The sequence below is a fragment of the Corella eumyota genome, chromosome 3, assembly GCF_963082875.1.
Source record: "Corella eumyota chromosome 3, kaCorEumy4.1, whole genome shotgun sequence".
Classification (NCBI taxonomy): Eukaryota; Metazoa; Chordata; class Ascidiacea; order Phlebobranchia; family Corellidae; genus Corella; species Corella eumyota.
In genome coordinates this window covers 7,044,113-7,067,646 of record NC_137492.1, presented here as the reverse complement: position 1 = coordinate 7,067,646, position 23,534 = coordinate 7,044,113, and the positions used below count along the sequence as shown (strand labels likewise).

Here is a 23,534-nt window from a genome sequence, read left to right as displayed (position 1 = left end):
TCAAAAACTTTAGCGTTGACACGCTTTTACGAAAAGATGACGTCAAGGCCAATGACGTCATAAAAGAGCAACGAAAGCGAATCCACGCGGTTGCATTTTCCACAGGTAAAGCATCAAACAAAATATTTATTTTTAACAACCCAGAAAAAATGCCTAAAAGAAATAATTATATTAGTATTTGCTTTAAAGTCACAGATGTTTTGGTTTTTAAATTATAGGGCGTTTATTTGATGACGTCAGCATTGAAATATTTCGATTATTACAGCGTTTAAATCGTTTTTTAAGCTTGATCGTAATCACAAGTTTAACGTTGTAATCTGGGTTAATTCTAGGTTCTATTTAACCATGAGCTTAAATCACATACATAGGCCAATCAATTGTTGTTTTGAAGACTAAATATTTTTTTTTTAAATCGTATAAAATGTTGCCAACGATATTTAAAAAGATTGGATTTTAAATAATTATTTTTTTTTTGTTTTTATATGTTTAATTTGATTTCGTTGTTTAGTTTTTTAATTTTGTCTAAAACAACAACTAAACCACTTTTCCGATCCCCAATAATTACCCCTACGAAGCAGGTAATTAACCGGCTTAATACCGGGCGCAAAAAATAACATTTTCTTCCATTTTCCAGGCGCGACAAAGAGAGAAAGCCCGGTTATGTATCGGCCTAATGCTGATCATTGTTTTTCGCATTCGACTGAGACCACATCGCCTATAATGTTGCCTGAAAAAATGGAAGACTTCTCTACCGGATTTTCGCCGCCGAAACCCCGTCAAAGTGACGACGAAGCTTCGGTCGCCTCGACGTCGTCTCAAAATGGCGTCGCTGGCTACGCCAAAGTTGATGACGTCACAGACCATGAAGAGGTCGACGAAGTGAAAATTAATAATGACGTCATAGAGGAAAGTGACGTAAAAGAAAAACAAACCAAAGAAGAAAATTCGAAAGATACGAAGTTAACAAACAGGTAAGAAAATTCATAAAAAGTAAAAAGTATATCAATAAATTTAAAAATATTTATTAAAATAAAAACAATTAAATATTTTGTTTATATTTTTAGTCCACCTAGCAACAAGTTTGGTAAAAAACCTCCATATTCTTACAACGCTTTAATAATGATGGCAATTCAACAAAGTCCGAACAAAAGATTAACACTGAGTCAAATCTATCTTTATATCACATCCAACTTCCCGTACTATAAAGAAAATAAACAGGTAATTAAAACAGTATAATTTTATAAAAAAATAACAAACTATTTAACAAATATTTTTCAACTTGATAAATTTTTTTTTTGTGGGGGGAATAATAGTATATTTTTTTTGTAATATTTTATTTATAATATATTTATAGGCTTGGCAAAACTCAATTCGACATAATTTATCTTTGAACAAATGCTTTGTTAAAGTTCCAAGACACTATGATGACCCTGGCAAGGTATTTCATTTAAATTAATATAATATTAAGTTTATAATAAGAAAAGTAACTCCTTATATAATAAATTAATTAAAAAAAAGTTAACTTTGTCTGCAAAGTTAAAATAACGTATTTATAAAGACTTAGTAATGCAAATAGTAAACTTATAAAAACTGAATTTTTTTTTACTATTTTGGTATTTTTAATTAAAACTATTATTCTAGGGTAATTATTGGATGTTGGACCCGTCAAGTGATGATGTTTATATTGGAAGTAGCACCGGGAAATTAAGAAGAAAAAGTTCCGGCACAAGTTCAAGGTAAAAAAAATATAATTTATAAATAAAATAAATTTGTTTCAAAAATATTATTTATTAATATTGGCACATTAAAAAAATATATAATCTAGATAAACTATGTAAAAAAACAATTTTTTTTTCATACTGATATTTATACATAAATAGTTTGCAAAATTATAACATTAAAAATTCAAAACCACTAAGTGTTAAACGATAAACAATAAATAAATTAAATAAACAAATAATATATCAAATAAACAACTTACTAAAATAAACAAACTTTTAAATAGATTTGTTATCAATAAAAAAAAAAACATTTAAAAACTTCAATTGGAATATAATTATTTGTTTACACAAACACAAATTAAAACGCTACAATATCAAAATTGAAATCAAAACCTGTCCGTCAAATTTATTCTTAAGTTTTCTCATCAAAAACAATCTCAATTTCTCATAGCCCGCTTACAAAACTATCAATATATATTTAAGTTAAATGTGAAATTGTGACGTCGTGTTATTTTCTCATTGTGGCAAAAATATACTTGACTTGCCGACGCCACAAGGCAGATTATATTTTTTCTTAACTTTGCGGACTCTAATCCAGAAATCAAAGCCATGCCGTTGTTTATGGTTAAGCCAAGTTGAACCATTTTGCTAAATATCTATCAAAGAAAACACGCCGCAAATCTGTTACTACTAAACTCCAGTTCACACGTAGATTAAATGTGAAGTTTAACAATAACAATGTTTACCGCTGACAGGGTTTAAACCCAGGACCTTAAACGTAACGAATCTTTATGTTGTATCCATTCTTATAAAATATTTGTTTTTTTACAGAGGAAGATTGGCACTTCGACGACGCGCGTTTGCTCAAGTATTTGGTGGAGGCCAAAACATATACCCCGGTGCTTACCCCAACCTATTCGCCAACTTAGACAGATTTAAACCCCAACAGAGACTTTTAGCCCCAGAGCAAACAGTTAGTGTCAACCCCTATGAACGATATTACGCTCAACTAGCTACCTCTGCCGCCATGTTGGGTTTACAACAACGTTACACGTCGGAACGCTCGATTTCAACCCTCCCTACGTCATCAACCAACCACGTGATTGAACGACCTTGGTTGACCCCACCTAGAAAGTCACGTGTTAATAACGATGGTGACGTCACAACAGAGGATCGGAAGAGTGACTCAGCGAACAGAAGTCGCTGTTCCTCTGGATCGGAGGAGCCCACAAAACTCGCTCCAGATTCTGATTCGAGTTTTGACTCAAGTTTTACTCCATCTCCATCACTCCGTTACCCGGAGTCAATCCTCACCCAACCTCTACTTGCGAGGCCCCCGTTTTTACCCCTTTATTCAAATTACCCCAGTTTTTTGTTCCCCCAGTCTCCCAATTACCCAATTTTGCTTCCAAATTCTTTTCCCCAATTCGGTTTGTTGCCGCGGCAACGAGACGTGACGTCATCTTCGAAGATTTAAATGTCGTTTTTAAATGTTTTTGTTTATTTTATTGTTTTTTTTATATTCAATTGCTGCTGTGAAATAAAAAAAAGTGTTTCGTAGTTAACAACTTTTTTGACTTGTAATGGTCCGGTTTTAGTTAGCCATATTTCGAGTAAAGTTTGTGTGACCTTTCAACCTTTTAGAGGTGACAATTCGTTAAGGAACCCAGCGGATTATTCAATTGTGCCAACACGTACAGACAAGATGCCACAACAGAAAGAAAAATGACAAATCATGGGTCAGTGAAAGCGCACGAAATGCACTTTGTTCAGAACTTAGCTCAATTTAGCCATTAAATTGGTGGTGGATAGCTTAAAAAATACTCTAAAGCAGTTCCTTAATGCTAGATCATGTAGTTAAAGTGCATTTTTTAGGATTTCAAAAATGCATTCTTTCTTTTATTGAGTATTATATATTTTCACCCTCGTATTTGCTAGTAAATAGCAGGCAAACGAAAAATGTATGCCCCCTTTAGTGCTTTTAAGAGGCCACCCCTTTACCCGACAGAAAAATGTTTGCGGCTATGACACGCACGATTAAATATCGCACGACAAAACAGTTTGATTAAGGAAGAGGGAATACTCGTTGCTCATTTGCCAGTCTCGCATAAATTAGGACGTTGCAACGAGCATGTAAACATTAAGCCAGGTGCCTAAAGTAGTGTTGGGCTAATCGCTCATTACTTTGGCTAGCTCATGTAGTATGATCTGGTACCTTATGTTTGGGTGGTCGAAGGCATGTGGGCCGTTTCTTCTAGGCTTTTGATCGGAATTAATTGGCTTAGAAGACTGAAAACAAATATATTAAACGTGGTATGGTGTTGGCTTTTAGTGCCTTTCTCTGAAAAATGCGTCATGAACTCAGGGCATCTATCACTACCTAAGCAAACCAATAATCATTGGTTTAGTTTTGCATAAGAGACAAATTAGACAAAAACATGGAATTTTCGCCAACGCAAATTTTAAACATACACCTATTTCATACTTTTATGCCAAGACAAATATTTTTTCCCGAAATATATCGTCAAAAATATAAAAACATTTTCCAGTACCTTTTTACCACCAAATGATTAAGTGTATAAAATTAAATAAAAAACGCTGAACGAAAGAATAAAAATAGATCAATTACAACATCACAAGTATTTTTCAAATTAAACAACTTTTTAAGTAAGTAGTGAGTCATATAAAGATAAATAAAAGGGCAAAGCAATCACTTTAACTAACAAATAATCTGACATGTTACTTTGATTGTTTTCAAAGTGATAGGGGCGTGAAAACCAAAACTTATTTGAAGTCCAAATTAAATCATAATTTCATTAAAACTTACCAGTCGGCAGTTTTCTTTGTTCGGAAATTATGACAGGCTAATTACCAGTTGTACGGCTTAGCTGTACACCAACATTCACAGCTTGAACGAAGTGGCTTAAACGGCAGTGCAGTTCGGGCTAGCAACGCGGTCCAAATACGGCAAGATTTACCGTGTAAATGATAGACCACGGCGCGAAATAATTAAAGTTTGCGCAGGTTTTTGTTGTGTCTATTCTCCGTTAATCCGCTCTTGTGATACAAGCCTAGCAATTATTGCACAACAAACAAGAACAGATAAGGCCAAGCAGGTCGACTTCTGATCGACAGGCTACATGAATTTAGCCTACAGTTCAAAACCAATTTGTGACGTCAGAAGCTTTCGACTGTGGCTGTTATAATTACGGGATACACAGTTAAAAATGTCGTCACGAGGTATCAATAATCTGGTGCAAATGTAACAATTAACATATCTCGCAGATGGCTTGCTTAGTGCCCATGTCAACAAATTAAATTCCAGTTACGAGGTGACATAATACAATTCAAGATTAACAAGCCGATTAAAAACCATAACCGGTCATTAGTTTTTCGCACTTTATTTGATTGTGCTAGTCAGTGTATGTCGTTTATTCAATATTTAGTGGAAACAGAACAAGTTTCTCCATACAAAAATAGTTAATTTTGTCTTTAACTGGTACAAGCAACTTGAGACTGAATTAGGGTAACAAAAACTACTCAGTATTTAGGCGGGAAAGTCGGTCATCCAACATCGAGGATAAACTAAAATGTAACAAACGAAAACTTGTAACCGGTAACTTGATATTTATTACGGAGTCTTATCATTATTTTAATTCGAGAAGTTGCAACGATAATTGATCGGGGATTAAGCAAGTTACACTCACACCGATTTAAATCAAGTACGACACCTCGCAAAGTTTTCCCAGATCGTGTAAACGCGATAACGACAAAGCTACCCCGATAAGTGACATCTTCGTTTACTGTCGATAATGCTAATGACGCGTAACGCATTGTTAAGCCTATCCGATTATTTTGGAACGACGTGTACACATTACTTTTATATCTTCACAAAACATGGGGTCAATAGATTAGAAAACTCTACGAAAGCGGTTTTATGGACGTGTGCTATAGACCAAAATATTTGCTTAGTTTTTGACACGTAACCACTTTTGTTTCAAACAGCAATTTAGCCATATCATAAAACATAAAAAACCTCGTAAATTACGACTAAAGCGAGCACTTTAAATGCGTTTTAACCCCTTAAAAGTCATGATCTGTTTGTTGTTAATATGTGTCTGTTTACCTGAAATAAAAGACTATTTTCTTAAAGGGCACGGTGGTCTTGCATGCCTTAGTATCAATTACTAGAGGCAAAATATTGATGCTGTTCAGGTGAAAATAACGGGTTCAAAAATCGAATTTTAACTTGTGATAAAGGGCGAGAATTTAGGGTTAAAATAAGAAACAATTTTTAGGTTGTTGTGCTCTTACGTCACGCTAAGTGATGGATGGTTTAAAAGTAACTCAACACTATTTCTTATGGCTTTGATGATGGTCAGTAGCAACTTCGCTAATTGAGTACTTCTATGGACATAAGGATATATAGTTGTATTGGGCATGGTAGAGGTTATTTTAAGGTGCAAAAGTGGTTTATAGGTGAAGAACTCTGTTTTTTTTTTGATGGCGGTAGACATAATGTGATATAGCAAACACAAAATATATTGTTATATATAACCTATTGGATAACATAAAAAATCTAAAAAAGTCTTAATTTTTTTTTGGATATTAACTTAAATATTGTAATAAAAAAAAACATTCAAACATAAAATAACAAAAACTGATTTTTAATTGCTATATTCATGAAGAAGCCATTAACACATTGATTAATTGGCGTTTCACAATTAATTACGGTGTTAAGATTATGACATCACAAACAAAAACCCGTCAATCCCTTTTGTTTATTTACTTTTACTCAGACAAAATGTTTAGGTAAAGTGGCGACAGTCGCTACTAGAACACAAGGGTTTTTGAAAACAAACAATTACAAGGCATGAAATGCCCTAAACAATGTACTGCGATTTGTCAATGTAAATATTGTTTTATTATGACGTTTATGTCTTATGTTTTAGAACAACAATTTAGCAAAACATTTTTTGAGGATAATTATTTCCGAAACAAGCTAAACAAATACTATATTTGGTTCCTATTTTTTACTTGAATATTTAGGAATAATATAGAAAAAAAAGTAATTATATATATCTTTTTAATATTTTAAAGCCAGCAAAATTAAGTTAAAGTTTTAAATATGTTAATTTTATACATATTTGTAAAATAAATGTTAAAATACTTAGATTATTGCCTCCCTATATATTTTTTTTTAAAAACGAAAGTGTGTATCTAAAAAACTACACTTAACAAACGAATCGGATTTCAGTTAAAAGCCTTGTGCTTTGCGGTCGCATCCTATTTGCCTAGGGCTTAAGATTAACACAAGCAACAATAATACTTACATGCGGATTATGTACACAAATACGACAAACAAACAACGTTATTTGCATGTGCCCACTAACCAGAAACGATACAAAAATTGAAAAATTTGTTACATGCTGTATTTTGAGATGGGCATGGGGATAATGAGGAGAAACGACAAAGTTCAAATTGTTATTATGTCCGCATCGCAAAAATTTCAATAATAATTTACATTAAAATAATAAATATTTATACTAAGATATATATTTTTTTGCAATTAAAAGAAAAAATGGTTACTTACAAAATACAATGTTCGATTACTTGGAGACGACGTGTTATTTGGTCCACTTGAAAATAACGTGTTGTTTAGTGTTATAAAGTGTTTTTTAACCAATGCTTTTTTAGTAAGGCTTAAATTAAAGATCTTTCGAAAAAAAATACAATCTTATAATTAATAAGCTTTTTTTACTTTTTTCATATGACTTTTAACGACAATTTTTGGAACCCTTATGTTTTTATTGTGAAAGGTAAGCTGTTGCGGTTTGTTAAAACTATCTGTTATCGCAATGCTAAGAACAAATAGTGTGGTTAGTGCGACTTAAACCCAAAATCCTTAGTTTTGCAAACATATATCATGACCGGTATTCTAGCGAACTTACTGAGCTGGACCCTATACCAAATCTAAATACTGCTCTCTACGACCAACTAGCGACAGCAGGATTTTGGAAGTTACAACAAAAGTAAAAGTTAAAAAAGCTTTTTCACTTTACGCCCATTGTAAGAAAATCAGCAACGCTACAAAAATTTTAAATGTTAAAAAGTTATACTAATTACATAACTATCATTACTTTAGGTATAGGTTACTTCCACTAAGACTGTTTTGATTAAAATTTTTGTAAACTTTATATTTACCGCCTTTGATTTATGTTCACCTTTCAAATTAAAAAGCATTTTAAACCATAAAGTAAGTTTAAGTAGGTTAAACAGGCTAAAAGAAAACGCGCTTTTTAGAGTAATCAACGCAGTATGGCAGCTGTTTAACTTTAAAACATGGAGAAAGGCAGAAAAAATAAGCCAAGAATAATTAAAAAATTTAAAATGAGCTCCGATTTTTCTAACAAATAATATGACTTTTTTGACTTAAATATTGTAAATATTTGTTTCTTTTTTTCCTTTATGGTGCTTTATGTGATAAAGCCTTTTAAAAACATGTTTTAAGTAGATTCGATCAAATTTACAAGTAAAGTGCCAACACTGTTTTTTTGTTTTTTAATATCATCCTTACAGTTTAATAATTTAACTATATATTTTAATAAATTGGCATAACTTAATAAAACATGAGAGAGCTATTTATTAAAACGTTCTACCGTAAAACAACCAAAGTTTATCCTCAACTACCGTAATTGAATGTATCAGCTGATTGGACAGATTCGCCACCGCTTACGATTGGCTAAGTTGCTTTTCACCACACCCCGAGGCCCGAGGTCTGGATTCGGTTGATTTCATATACACCCATTAATATTTAAGCTACCGGCAGTGGTAGGCCACTAATGAATAAGGTTTTTTAAGTTGTATGGAACAATAAAACTTCAATGATGGATATGGAATTGGAAAACATTGTTGCCAATACGGTGTATTTAAAGGCCAGAGAAGGTAATGTATTTAGATTTTAAGTTAAAGTTAGGCTATCAAAAATTCGATTTTTGCAGGGTTTTTTACAGACTTAAGTTACTTTTTATTTAATACCGAAACGAAGAAGACAATAAATGATTTTATCAGTACCAAAAATAAAATGTGTTTTTGATTAAAAAGTTGCTAATTTTAAAAAACCTTTGGCCAGCAAGTTTTTTTGTTGTTAGTTTTCTTAAAATCTGGCATTTTCTGCACTTTATTGTTGTTAGATTTTTGTATAATTGTTTCTATAGAAAAAATACTTGAAAGTTGACTTAGCAAAACTTATTTTCTTTTGTTAAATAATATTCGAACATCAATTTTTTTTTCGGTTATAAAATTTTAAACTTTTTCAACTAATTTATCTTTTACGATGTGTTGTCAGTAAACTCAACAAACTTTGTTGATGATTAACTCATGCTTTAGTAGCATCATTAAACTCAAATTTAATGTTTCTTATTTTTTTTGTTTCATGCGAATTTCTGAACAGTGTCATCAGGTAAATAGCATGTTTGGTTTATGAATAATGTGTGAATTATGGTTTCATTTTGCACGATAAGATAACATTGGCGTTATAGTAAAAAAATTAAAATATTAATTTTTATTAATTCTAACATGCATTTATTTTTTCGTTTTAATGTTGATTTCATAAAGTGAAAATAAGTGACTTTATTCCTTGTTTTTTGGATAATTTTTTTAGTTTAACTGATTAATAAACCATATTTTAATCATTTAAAATCGACAAAACATTAATATGCTGTAAATTTTAACTACGGTTATATAACTTAAGCATGTTTTTTGTTTATATTTTAGTTTGCAGATAAAAACCTTTTACTTTAAAAGTATTTTCATTTGCGGTATAACCTTTTTAATGATACATGCATAATAATATATATACAGTAATTCTTTCAATTATTCATTTTACATAACGTTAACACATATAATTGTACACAGAGTTAATAGTATTGTTTTTGTTGACTTTGTTGTGTTATATTTAGGTGGGGGTGGTAAGCGTAAAGGAAAAAGTAAGAAATGGAGAGAGATGTTAAAATTCCCACATCTTAGTCAAACTGATGAACTAAGAAGACTTATAAGTAAGTATTTGCATAAGTCCACATTTATTACTGTTAATATATCTTTTATTAATTACATAGCGCACTTTTTTTTTAATTCACCAATTTTTTTCTGCTTTTTGGTGTAGAAAAAGACTACACAGAAATATGCGAAGAGCAGCCTATAGGAAAACGACTTTTTGAAATGTTTTGTAATACAAAACCAGAACTATCAATTTGTAGAAGTTGTCTACAAGCAATGGTAAGTACAGCATATTAACATACAGTATATATAGGCTGTGTACCTTATAGGTGCCCAAAATGTTGTGTTGACAAATTTTTGGTGTAGAATTATGTGTCCAAGAAAAACTGAAATGTGTAAAATTTTAATACTTTTTATTTACTTATTTACACTCACTTAATTAATATTTACATACCAACTGCTAGTTAAATATACCGGACAGTCAACTGTTAGGATTAGACCATAGTTGTTGATTTAATAATGTTTGGTGTGTTTATTTATATGGTTGATATAAATATGAAAAGAATTTTTTTATGGATTGTAAAAGTAGGGTGTATTTTTAAAGCTGTCATGTTTTAATTTGTCATATTTTATCATTATAAAAACATTTTTTTTTTCACATTGTTTTATTCACGTTTTTGTCATCGTGTGGTTAGGTTTTGTATTAATTAGTTTTGTGGAATTTTATCTGTGGCATATACAATAGTCTTGCACACCACATATGACGTTATTCCAGTTTTTGTGACCTAAATGCATCAATTGAATTTTTGGATAAAAAAAATATTTAAAAAAATCGACAAATATCATTTGTTCAAGTTTTTAATTTAAGGCAGTAGTGTGTATTGTAAAGTTTATATAGAGGTCAAAAAACTTATTCAACCTTAATGCATTATCAATTAAAAGACTGAAACATGTAATTATTATAAAACTACTTATCAATTTAGGTTAAGTGTATTTCAATTGGCTATGATTTAATAGCAATACAGTTTTTTTATTGACGTAGACAGACACAACATAATTGTTAAGTCCTGTTTTTCTATCATGTTTTACCTTGGTTATTTTTGTAATAATAATAATTTAAGAATTGGTTAAATCTAAAATTTTTTTATTTAATGTTTGTGGTTCAACTTGAAAAGATATTTGATTTTAACATAGTTTTATAAAAGTAAAAATTTTCAGTTTTTGAGAATGCTGCATTTTGTTTTTTTCGTGTATTTTCAAATTTAATTATTTTTTAACAGAGGGATTACGAAGAAACGTTATGGGAAGACAGAAGAAAAGTAGCGCAAGAAATATTTGATAAATATTTAAAGGACAGGGTAAGTGCTCAAAGTTAAATACATATACTTATTCAATTCAAACCATTATCAATAGAACAATATTATTCTTTATGCATACACTTTAATATAATGTATGCGTAGAGCATAGTTGGCAAAATATTAAACAAAGGGATATTTAAACAGTTTCAATACATTCTTTACACTTGAAAGACTTTATTAAAAACTTAAAAAAGTGTTTGCTAAGGCTTCTCACTAACATTGAATTACTATTGACTAATTATAAGTCAAATGTTATTGAAAAAATGTGCTTCGCAACCTAAATTTAACCACGTAGCAAGTTTGTAAGTTTGAGTAATGCCACGCGCAACTGAAATTTTTGTTGCAAGATGAATTGCTAACAATGCATGTCAGTACGTGGTGTATTTACAAAGGCATTTAATACAGGAAGCCACCATAGACTGTCCCTATTAATCAAACTTTAGGATATTATAAGGTAGGCTTTCTTCAATTATCAACAAACCAAAAATGATGTAATAATATGTCAGGACTTAAGTTACATAACGATATCAACTCTCATAAATTAAAAGCCTCAAATTACAAAAGAGCCGGTTATACAAAGCCTGTTCTATTTTTGATCTGGGCTTTAATTACAACACAAGAAATTGAAATCTAAAACCATTACTGATGATTAGTTAAATTCCAAGAATAAAAGAATTATTTATCGATTTAACTTGTTTAAATTGTACTCATGTTTTTTTAATATAAGATTAACCTAGGCAAAATTTGTGATTTGTTTATTTAAATATGTATTAAAGAAATAGTAAAATTTGTCTCTATAATGAAAATGTGCCTGAAAAATTTGACTGATCTTAACTCTTTAATACATAGCTTCCTATACAAATTTAAAATGTTAAATGTTTTTTATTGATTAGCCTTTTTGACCTGAACCGAGACAAAAAAAATTTTACAATTAATTTAAAAATAAAATTTGAAAAATTTTTTTAAATATAAGGGCGAAAAATACAGAGTTGCCAACTTAAAATATTTTAAAACTTAAGCTAAAACTGTACGTTGCCAATTCAAACCTCAAATAATTATAAAAAGTTTCCGTTAATGAAAAAATAAGGTTAAAAAATATTTTTTTCAGACTGAGAGTCGACTTCCCTCTTCAACCGTTACAGATGAAATGATCGAAACGATAGAAGAACGCTTAAAAGCACCACCAGAGTGCGATCAAGAGGAACTAAATCAGGATTTATTTTTCGAATGTGCAAGTTCAATTACTGTCTACCTCAGTGGAGAACCGTTTCAAGAATATTTGGAGTCCATGTATTTTTCAAGATTTCTACAATGGAAATGGCTAGAAAGGTAAACTAAGCATTTAAATGTCTTTTTTTTATTTTTCTGATCTATTTCAAGTGTCTATTTTTTATTAACTATGGAACCAATATTTTATAAAAAGGTTTTAATATTATGTAGCATTTAATTTATTTTTAAATTAGGAAAATTTGGTTCAATATTATAATAAAGTGTATTTACTGTAGCCTATAATGTGTAATGTTGTGTTATATTTTTGCAGTTTATGTAATTTTTACTAGGAATTTAATGTTAAAATAAACTGTGATAAATTTGTGGGAACTAGAATTTTACCAATTCTCATTCTTATTTACTCCTACCTATCAAATTCGATTTCCAATTAGTGTTTTGTTCAGAAGTTTAAAAATAAATATATAAAAAGCACAGTTTTTATGTTCTTTTTATGACATTTTTTTGTAGTTTATTTTTACATACATTCTTTTTAATACTGTTTTAATGTGTTTTTTACATTCTTTTATACTATTTTTTATGGTTCATTATATTGTCAACTTTATAGACTGCTATTTTTTTAATTTAAATTTTGTTATACTAGCATACTAACTACTAGCAATTAGCATTTTACTTTTAATAGTTATTAGACTGTTTTTTTTTTGTAATTTGAATTTTAAAAAAGTTTTTGTTTTTTAGACAACCAGTAACAAAGAATACATTCCGGCAATATAGAGTGTTAGGAAAAGGCGGTTTTGGGGAGGTAGGCCTTTGTTTAATTTTGTTTCCTAAACTTGACTAAAATTCCATACAATTTTATATGCAAAAATTCGGAAAAACAATTTTTTTAATTTTACAATTTAAAAAGTTTTAATTTTATAGATTAAGAATTTTAAGACCTTTTTAGGCACATTAACAGTTATTCTTATTTTTTTTTTTTTTTTCAGTTAATTTTTAAAAAATTTATTTGATTTTAGGTTTGTGCTTGCCAAGTACGGAGCAGTGGGAAAATGTACGCTTGCAAGCGTTTAGAAAAAAAGCGGATTAAAAAACGCAAAGGAGAGGCTATGGCTTTAAATGAAAAACAAATATTGGAATCTGTAAACAGTAGATTTGTGGTAAGTTATCAGATTGTCATTTAGTAGTGGTTGATTATATAATATAATATGGTGAACAACTGGAGATTAGTGGACGATTTATATATACAATTATATATAATTTAAATCCCTTTAAGATATTGCATAAATTAAAATGCAGCTTGTAAGACGGGCAATTAACTAGAATATATTTAAATATGTCTTCTACACAAAACTTGTTATTCAAACCAAGTAATTTATTAAATTTTATTAAAAAAATGTGTTTGTAATGTCGAACCTTGATTATTTTTGCAATTACAAGTTAGTTTTTGTATGTTAAAATAAATCGAAACAAAATATATTGTAAATTAACAATAAAAATTATGTATATTTTTTATTAGTTTAGTATTATTTTAAAATAAAAAAAATTAATTTTATCGTGTATATATAAATTAGTTAAAAAGTTTTATAATATTATGTCATATAATAAACCTTATTAGGTAATTATATACACAACGACTTTTTAGCTCTGGCAAAGTTTCAAGTGTATGGTCCTTAACTTGAATAATAATTTGTTTTCATATGTTTACTTTGGGATGTAATCTACTTCCTCCTTAATCAAAAGATTTTATCACCAAACACTCGTATTAGGACTTTTTTAATATGATAAAATATAGTTTCAAAATAAACTAAGACCTTGGTAAAGTAAGTCATTATTTCTTCATTTGCCTCAATGTAATATGCATCTTGGTATTCTGTTAATGTGATTTCTGGCTTGATTATCTATTCGGGCCTTATAAAATATGCATGAGGTCTGAATATAAAATAGAAGAAGGCATGAATAATAAATTCTCCCCACACGATTTTGCTACGTTTTTTCTGAATGGCATTTTTTTAATTATCTTAAATTGGTTTATTCAAAATATAATAAGTTGCCAAATTAAAAACTATTTTAAACTATTTGCTCATTTAAATTTAAGTCTGGTGAATTTACATATGAACGATAGCGGTTATTATATAATATCCTATAACAAAATATAATTGACTGTTCATTCTTTAATAGGTCCTATAAATACCTCTATATTAAGTGGAAACTAATGTTCTAATTGTAGGCTGTATTATATTCATAAAGCCATTTATAAAGAATTATAGAATACATTTAATGCCTATCTTTTTGGCTGGTATTATGTCTTGGTTAAAATAGGAATAAAATTTAAATTATTAATAACTCTAAACATATTGGTATTTTTACTACAATTTATTAAAAGGAAGTGTTTTTAAGTAATTGACATTTAATTTTAAAATAAAAAAAAATTAAAAAAGGTGATTTTAACTTAAAGTAAAACTAGATTTTATTTTAATATTTCTGAATACTGATTGACATTAAGTAAATATTCAATAAATTTAAAAATTTTACTTTCAGAATAAAAGTGATAATTTGTTTAAAAACACTGAATAACGAAAGCTTTTTAAAAATTTTTGTAGGCTTAGCCTTTACGAAATGAAAGTTAAAAAGTAATTATATCATGTTACAACTGTTTTTAATCGTATTATCTCAAACCAATAAAATATAATCACATTATACCTTATTACACTTTCCTTTTATATGACAGAACCTCAGTAAAAGAAATCACTTTAGAAAAAATAAGACCATATTTTTGTAAAATGTTTCGCAGATATTTTATTGAAACAAACCATATTAGTGTACTAATAATTTTTTTAAAAATAATATTTGATTTATTATAAATGTTTTTCTAGGTGAGTCTTGGCTATGCTTATGAAACTAAAGATGCTTTAAATTTGATCTTAACAATAATGAATGGAGGTGATTTGAAATTTCACATCCATAACATGGGCAGCGAACCCGGGTTTAGTATGGATCGTGCAATCTTTTATGCTGCTGAAATAACCTGTGGATTGGGTGATTTGCACAAGCAAAGAATAGTTTACAGGTTAGATCACTTTTTTTTGGCTATAATTAAACTTGTGTAAAAATTATGATTTAATTTGCATTGCTTACTAGTTTATTAGGTTTTATACTTATTAAATTATTTAATTAATGTTGTTTAAGATTATTAGCTAGTCAATTTAATATTTAAGTTATTAAAAGTTAAATTATGCAAATTTATATCAAATTACAAAATATTGAAATTAGCAATTGTTAAAACCTAATTACAGAATCAATTTTACTAATTCAAAATTTGTAATATTTAATACAGTTTTATTTTTATTTTTAACCTTATGGTAAATGGTAAATTTCTAATACTTCTTGCATATCCAGGAAGTAAGAATTATTTTTAGTTTTGTTTAAAACACGTTTTAAAAAATATTCAATATGTCAGTTAACGCCAGTTTATTAACTATTTGGGAAAATTCGTAAAAATCATGTCCCGTTTTTAAAATTCTGTTAACATGCGTCAATTTACAGACAAAACTAACATTTTTCAAAAATAGAAATTCCCAAAATATAAATATTTTAAAAATTTAAAATACATTTTTACATTTTTTTTTAATTGTTTTTAGGGATTTGAAACCAGAAAATATATTACTAGATGACAATGGTAAGTCAAAACTGTTAAATGTTATTAGTAATATTCTCAAAACCTAAAAAACGTAGTCGTTTACATACAGCCCTAAGCTAAAATATCAGGTTTGTTAAAAGTTTAATTCGGCGATAAATAAAAAGAATCACACAAATTTTTGCTAATCCATGTCTTATCTTTGACCCAATTTCCTCGGCTTGTCAAATTTTGATTTATGTGTTTTTACATAAACATCAATAGCCCTACAATGTAATTATTTGCTATTTCTTTGTCATGAGCAAACCCTTTGTAATATAATGTATAAATAGTGTTCATTTAATCAATATCTTGAAATAGAAAATGTAATATATATACACCCAGATTCACATTATTATTTTTATAATGACGTCTTTGAAACATGTGTAAGCAAATTGACCTGACAAATTAAATAAATTTAAAATTAGATTTTTTGGAATAACTGTCCAAAATATATTTTATTTTTAAACCGCTTTAAATTAAATTTTTTTTTAATTAGAAATTTCTTTTGCAGGCCATATTAGAATTTCCGATCTTGGCCTTGCTGTTAGAATTCCACAAGGTGAAAAAATCAAGGGTAGAGTGGGGACTGTGGGCTATATGGGTAAGTTGATACAAAAAAAAAAAGGAATTTTTTAAGTATTTTTAAATTGGTGTTACTAAAAATGAATGTGTGATCTAAATTATTTTTGTGTTTTGTACTAATTTAAATTGGTATGCTAACAGTACATGGGCCTATAAATAAAGTGTTAAATCTTGGTATTAATATTTACCACTTATGGTTTATAATTAGAACGAGTTATCAGTGATCCAAGTTCACAGTATTTTATTTACTCTGTATTCAAGTCTAGACACCTATAATTATAATGCATTGAGTATTATAACACTTTAAGCACCTATACTTCTTATCTTAGACACACAATAGCGATGCCACTTAAAGTTTAGGCGTTAAATTATACTTAATCAGATTTTAAGGTGGTAAATAATTAACTTATTTGACGTACGGCGCTTTACCAACGCAGAGCCATTGATAAAATTAACACAGGTGGAAGTAGGAATTTCGAATTCACATAAAGTTTTTTTGCGTCGTTTTCTCATAGTTGTTTGTTCTCAAACAATACACAGACGTCATTTTTTTAATGTGTGCACTTCAGAATTTATTGCATATTAATTATATTATGTCACGTACAAAAATGATTTACTAGATATCGATATAGAAAGTCTTATGATAAATTTAGACAGTAAATAAATAATGAATGTAACACTTTAATTTTAAAATCTATTTTTATATGCAAATTAGTATTGCTGTTTTGCATTTTAATTTGGATTTAAAATTTTAGGCTTACAAAAAAGTTAAAAGGGGTTTTTATTTTCCAAAAGCAGACAAATTAACTTGAAAAGTAATTTACAGTGATTTTCGTTTTATTTTTTATTGCCTATTTTCCCAAAGCTTTATTATCTTTTATTTAATATTTGTAAGGTTGTTAAGATTTATTGACATTAGAGTTTGACGTAGATCTTCGCTTATGTGTGTTTTCTAATGACGCGTGATATATTCAAACAAACAGTTCCAGTAAATTCACTGTATTAATAAACGGATTCTCATTTTTTATACACAACAAACAAAAATATATTTTTATATTACTTCTCAATTAAAATATATCTGAATTATTAAAAAAAATTTAAAAAAAATTTTGATATTTTTTTGCAGCTCCTGAAGTTGTTCGGAACGAAAAGTATGAACTAAGCCCCGATTGGTGGGGTTTAGGTTGTATAATATATGAGATGATCATGGGTCAGGCCCCTTTTCGGAGAAGAAAAGAAAAAGTGAAGCGAGAGGAGGTGGATCGAAGAGTAAAGGAAGACACGGAAGCTTATAATGAAAAATTTACGGAGGAAGCTAAATCGATTTGCTCCATGGTAAAACTTTTTTTAAATTTAAAAAAAAAATTTTTAAGTTTTGCTTTGAAATTTAAATTTGTTAAGTTTTAAAATATTTAAGGGTTCAATAATTTCCTTTCGTTTCAATTTGAATACTGACAATTATTTTTTTTATTTTTTTGTCGAAAAAAACATTTTGTGTTAAAACCGTAGCTGTATTGGTTTGCATTTTAAACCTGTGCAGAAAAGGGGGTAAGTTAGAAAACCAGTAGGCATGACCAAATCGTCTTCCAATAAGGTTTTAATCTATTTTTGTATTTTACGCTTCAAAACCCTAACACTTTAAAACAACAAAGAGTTCGTAAGTAAAAATGGTTTAGAGCCCAAATTAAAATAGAACTTTTTGAATTTGTCAATATTTTTAGCCTTTTTATTTTAAATATTAAGAAATATATCATGATATAAAAACAGATAATATAACAACAAAAATACAGTAATTAATCTAATAAATTATTAACTTTTTTTATTAACAACACCGTAAAACTGTAAATTATATTACTTTTAATAGGACCATTGTCATATTTATTTTTTCTACATAAAATTTACAAATTAAAAAAATTAGTTTAAAAAATAAGTTTGAAAATATTTAAATAAAAACAATTGATATCCTAAACCTACTCACAATTCAACTTTTAATGTTTTTATTTCGTAAGAGCATTGCTTCATACAGGAAACACAGGGGCTTCAATTTGTGTCATTTATTATCCTAATTAAAATTTTGGGAAATACATTTTTTTATTTGTTTCAAAATAAAAAAATGTTTTTTTAGTAAATGGAAAAAAAGAAATTTTTAGACATTTAGTTAAGCTTCAAGCATTTAAAAAAATAATTTAAAAAAAATCCGAATTTCAACTTCAAAATTTTTGTTGTTCAGTTGTTAAAAAAGGACATACGTGAGAGGCTGGGTTGTCGCAATGTCACGTGTGCCAGTGACGTCAAAGCTCATCCATTTTTCAAGAACATCAACTTTCGAAGGCTCGAAGCCGGGAATGCACCGTACGGGAATCCACCCTTCGACAAGGTTCCGTTCGAATTGGATGTAAGTAAAAAGTTCAAGGCATTATCTGGACTTTTAATCCTTTTAAACTCTTTAAAAACCACCGGCAACGTTTTGCGACATATTTGTGCGCGTTAAACTGTACATTTCTACTCTTCACTCTTTCACGACGAAGTGCAGTTAATAGTTATATTGTATCGTAAATATATGTAACTTGGTCGGTAGAGGGTTGAGATTTGTTAAGCAGAGAGGTGCTGGTCTGACTGCTGCCTGTTAGTGACGTCACATCCTGCTTTGTGACGTGAACTGACTTTCATTAAACAGGTTTAAATATAGAGCTAGTAATAAAGTCGTCTGATCGATTGTCCTGCTATGAATTATTTATTATGACGTCCACTCCTTGAGAAACAATTAACTCCCACCTTTTTCTCTTTCCTTCTCTTTTTTTTCCTGCGCGGAAAAAACGAACATAACTCTACACGTTCTCTCGCTGCTTCGTTAATTAACGACCGCCACTCGATAAGAGATCATTCACCGAAGTTATAAAACACAGTACACGCATTATGACGTTGCATTCGTGTAACGACACGGTTTAGCAATTAATCGGAACATCTGAACGAAGTGTAAACATTAAATTTCTAACCTGTAACACGTTGCTGACAAATTAATTTACACTTCCAAAAAAGAGGGCAGTTTTTTTGCTACAGATTCGTTGCCAAATTAACACATTTTTCACTATTGAAAAAATACAAATTAATTAAGTTACCAGTTAAAAGTTTTAATAATATTCTAAATTGATGGTCTATTATAATTTTTAAAATGTTCTAATTTTATATAGCAAAGTTCATTTTTTTTTACAATTTAAATTTTAAAATTGCCCTTTTCTTATTTTGAACTTTACATTTCTTTAAAAATATTAAAATAATGTTTAAATTTATAAATTTATTATAGGTATTAAAATGTCTTAATTTTATATAGCAAATTTATTTAAATATTTTTTTTGTTTTTTAGCCACATGCTGTATATGCAAAAGACGTTTTAGACATTGAACAGTTTTCAACGGTTAAAGGTGTAACCATCGAGCAAAAAGACAACGACTTTTACGCCAAATTTTCAACAGGTTCTGTGTCTATTCCCTGGCAAAACGAGGTAATAAAAAACTTATTCTATTGTTGTTGCTATTTTTTGTTATTTGGTTACGGATTTCGAAATTTTTTTGAGTTTATTTTTGTTTTTTTCGTAAATAGAAATTTTTGTGGGACAGGAGTGTAATTTACATCCCTTTTTCTAGGGGTATGCCCACTTTAAAAATATCTGCAGATATATAGATACCAGAAAAAAAATCGGGTTTATTTAAAATATATTTATAATTAATAGCGTACAAATAATTTGTAATAAAAAATACATATTAAATTTAAATCAAATTTTATCTGAAAAAAATAATTTATTTTTCTTGCAATTGTTGCAGTAACGGTATAGCCTATACAATTTAAATATAAATAATGTATATTGCCTGTACGTTAATGCTTGTCTAGAAAAACGTTAAAGTAATTTCTATTTAAAACTTGTAATATTACGCACAAGGTTCTAAATACGCGGAAATGTGTGACATAATTAAAGGTCAATTTTTGATATGTTTTAACTAGTTAAAAAAATACCCAATATTCTTCATTTAAAAATCATTAGCACAAAAAGTCCTGTTAAAACGGCCATTTAAAAACATAATATGAAATTAAAATGTAATTAAACAAAACACTAATAAATAACTTAAAATAAATAATAAAAAGTAATTCTAAGGTATGCCAAACTTAAAAAAATGCTGTAAAAGTTGTTTAAAAAATTTCATTGTAGTAGATGATTTGTTATACAATATGGTTAACCGAATCAAGATTAGGCTATGGTACTTTTTATATGTTAGGAGAATTGTAATTTAACTTTCTAATCCTTTAAGCCGTAGTTGTGGCCACATTTCGCCTTTAATTGACATTTTACGGTCTTCAAATCGCCTTTTTTTAATGTTTGTGTTTTGAAAAACGTGCACTTCCACTCTTCTTCGAAAATTTTAGTTAACTTAAATGCTAGAATTAAGTTTTAAATTTATTGTTTTTTTGCTGGGCTTGTACCATGAGGCTCTGAGTTCGATTCCCACTGCTTTTATATGGTAGCCTTCTTAAGTAAGAAGAAAAAAACGGTACCAACCAAATCTTGAAACTTGAAACTCAAGACTGGGTCGGGGCATCGTGATGTAGCGGCCAAAACACTTGGCTTTACTACAAGACATCCTGGGTTTGATCCAACTTGAGACTGGGTCGGGGTAACTAAGGTTACTCTATGTTCAGGTCGTAAAGTCGACCTTTCCACATCGAGGTTAAATAAATAAAAAAAATAAATATTTTTCTAGATGTGTGATACTTCAGTTTACAATGACCTCAACGTGTTTGCACATGACGGGGGTCCCACGCCTGATCTAATACCATTAGATCTTCAAGTCAACCAAAACAAAAAAGGGTTTTTCAGTCGACTTTTTAGCAGACAGGTAACGACTTTTTTCTCTGCATGCTTCGCACGTCACGCTTTAGTGACGTCACGCGTGCGTCATGTCACGCACGACTGCACACGCAAATTTAATGCATGCCGAATAGATTTACTAATAATAGATATACGTTTTCCACTAATTCGTATGTAGCAGCGATTTAGCATGTTTTTTACCGTTATTTTTAATCCTATTTTAGGCTAATTATGCCGAATGCTTAATGACATGTTGCTTACGCAATATTTGTCAATTTAATTAGAAGTTTTTGTTTTTATTTTTGGAAAATAAAAACAACAGGGCCAAAACGATATTTAAAAAACGACCTTTCAAATTAAGAAAAAAATTAAATAAACACAGTAAAATTTTAAAATAGAATTATAAAATAGGTCTGTAAAATAGTTTAATATTTTAAAGACACATATAAACACAATAATTATTTTTTTTTTATACAAAAAAAAATTCAGCCTTAAAATATTTTTTACATTTTTTATTTATTTTTTATATTTGTTTTATTATAACACGCAATACATCACACTCTTGTTATCAGTACGTCAAGAGGTTCTTCTTAAAAGAATTTGTGACGTCATAACTTAACATTGTTACGTGTGTGAGCTCATGCATGCATATCATGTCTGTTTAGTGTAAAACCTCGAAATTCAGATTGATGCCAAATTTTTTTCGCTTTTAATTCTGTTTTAAATGCATGTAGAGTAATTTTCAAGCTAAAATTTTGTAATTTGGTTTGTAAAATTTGACTGCTAGTTTCTTTGTTTGATTTTAGTTTGTGGTGTTTTTGTTATGTTTGATATTTAAAATAAGTTTAAAACTAACTTAAAAGTAGCTAAAAACAGATTTTCAAATCTCAATTAACCTTTAATCAACTAATCTCTAAAACATGGCATTTCTGGGTGGTAATTTGGAAAAAAATGAACGGTTTGGTCACGTGACTGTGCTATAGTATACTAAACTAAATAGTAAATAAATGTCCGTTTTCACTATCCAGTACTCTATAGCGCGATCACGTGGCCAGATTTTTTTTTAAATTTAAGTTAGTTTTGGGTGTTGTTTGTAATTTAACATACTGACGGTCGTTTTAAAAACAAGCCATGTTATTATTTTTATGCATGCCAACCTCATGTTGAAATCTTTTCTTTTTTGCGATTAGCACTGCTGTGGTCCTGAGAATGACGATTGACCCGGTAGCAATTATGCCCTTGATCAGACCCGAGACCTGCCCGTGAAAATAAACCACAAATAAATTTGTTCAGAAATCGGAGAAAGGCCAAGGCGAAAAGCCGCGCGCCTCCCCCGCACTTAAACACCGTGCCTCGCGGTGATCGGGCGAAACTTGCTCCCGCCCGCCGGAATCGAGCTCCAGCAGGCCGGCAGATTTTCCCCCGCACGTCCCCTCCTCTCCCACCCGCACACACATGATGCCCGAGAACAACATGTTACACATATTTATTCCACTATTTATGAGGAGAACTCACCCGATGAACATGAGGTCACGGCACATGATGACGTCACCAGATTGATGACGTCACAACCACGCGCGCGTAAGTCCGCGTGTTCAGCTTAGCCAATACTACCATTTACTTAACCCCAACTTACTTACTTACTACTGCTCTATTGCTGCGGATTTTAGTCATGTGGTCGACGGTGACGTCAAATGGATGATGACGTCACGTACACTTAGTGGTGACGTCACCTGAGCACCGCAACTGTCGCGAGACGAGGGATGTTATGAAAATTGTATTTACCTTTACTTCTTTCTTTTATTTCTACCTTTTTAACTCGTTCAATAAAATAACGTACCCGGGAGTTTATATAGATTACTCTAGTTTGTTTTTTTGAAAGGTTAACAGATAAAGTCTCAAATGTAGTTTAAATATGAAGATGAGTTGTATGTAGTTTATAAGCTCTAGAGTTTGGAATAAACTTTAGGAAATAATAGTGGTTTGTTTTTTAGTTTTTTGGAGGTCTGTGTTTTTTTTTTGTTTTTTTTTAATGTCTAAGTTAAAAGAATTTCGAAAAATTATGTTTTTTTGGGAGTTAAAATAAAATATTAAATTGTCTAAATTTAGTT

General features: G+C 29.5%; 2 protein-coding genes across 4 annotated transcripts; both read left to right on the top strand.

Moving 5' to 3' along the window:
- Window positions 1-735: 735 nt before the first annotated feature.
- Window positions 736-3,198, top strand: LOC145745900 (uncharacterized). The gene is made up of 5 exons (XM_082564080.1): window positions 736-971; window positions 1,065-1,218; window positions 1,355-1,438; window positions 1,642-1,736; window positions 2,553-3,198. Exons 1-5 carry the CDS (start codon window positions 736-738, stop codon window positions 3,196-3,198), a joined length of 1,215 nt encoding a protein of 404 aa, XP_082420206.1.
- Window positions 3,199-8,501: 5,303 nt separating this feature from the next.
- On the top strand, window positions 8,502-23,262 carry LOC145746318 (G protein-coupled receptor kinase 6-like). 3 transcript variants are annotated; one of them, XM_082564577.1, is made up of 16 exons: window positions 8,502-8,666; window positions 9,175-9,183; window positions 9,683-9,778; window positions 9,886-9,998; window positions 11,000-11,077; window positions 12,186-12,406; window positions 13,043-13,106; window positions 13,321-13,461; window positions 15,178-15,371; window positions 15,943-15,980; window positions 16,492-16,581; window positions 17,689-17,897; window positions 18,793-18,957; window positions 19,927-20,064; window positions 21,317-21,451; window positions 22,717-23,262. In XM_082564577.1, exons 1-16 carry the CDS (start codon window positions 8,606-8,608, stop codon window positions 22,783-22,785), a joined length of 1,821 nt encoding a protein of 606 aa, XP_082420703.1. In that variant the 5' UTR covers window positions 8,502-8,605; the 3' UTR covers window positions 22,786-23,262. The 3 variants fall into 3 exon arrangements, with proteins under 3 accessions (XP_082420703.1, XP_082420705.1, XP_082420704.1); XM_082564579.1 differs by having other exon boundaries at window positions 22,614-23,262; XM_082564578.1 differs by lacking the exon at window positions 9,175-9,183.
- The last annotated feature ends 272 nt before the right edge of the window (window positions 23,263-23,534 follow it).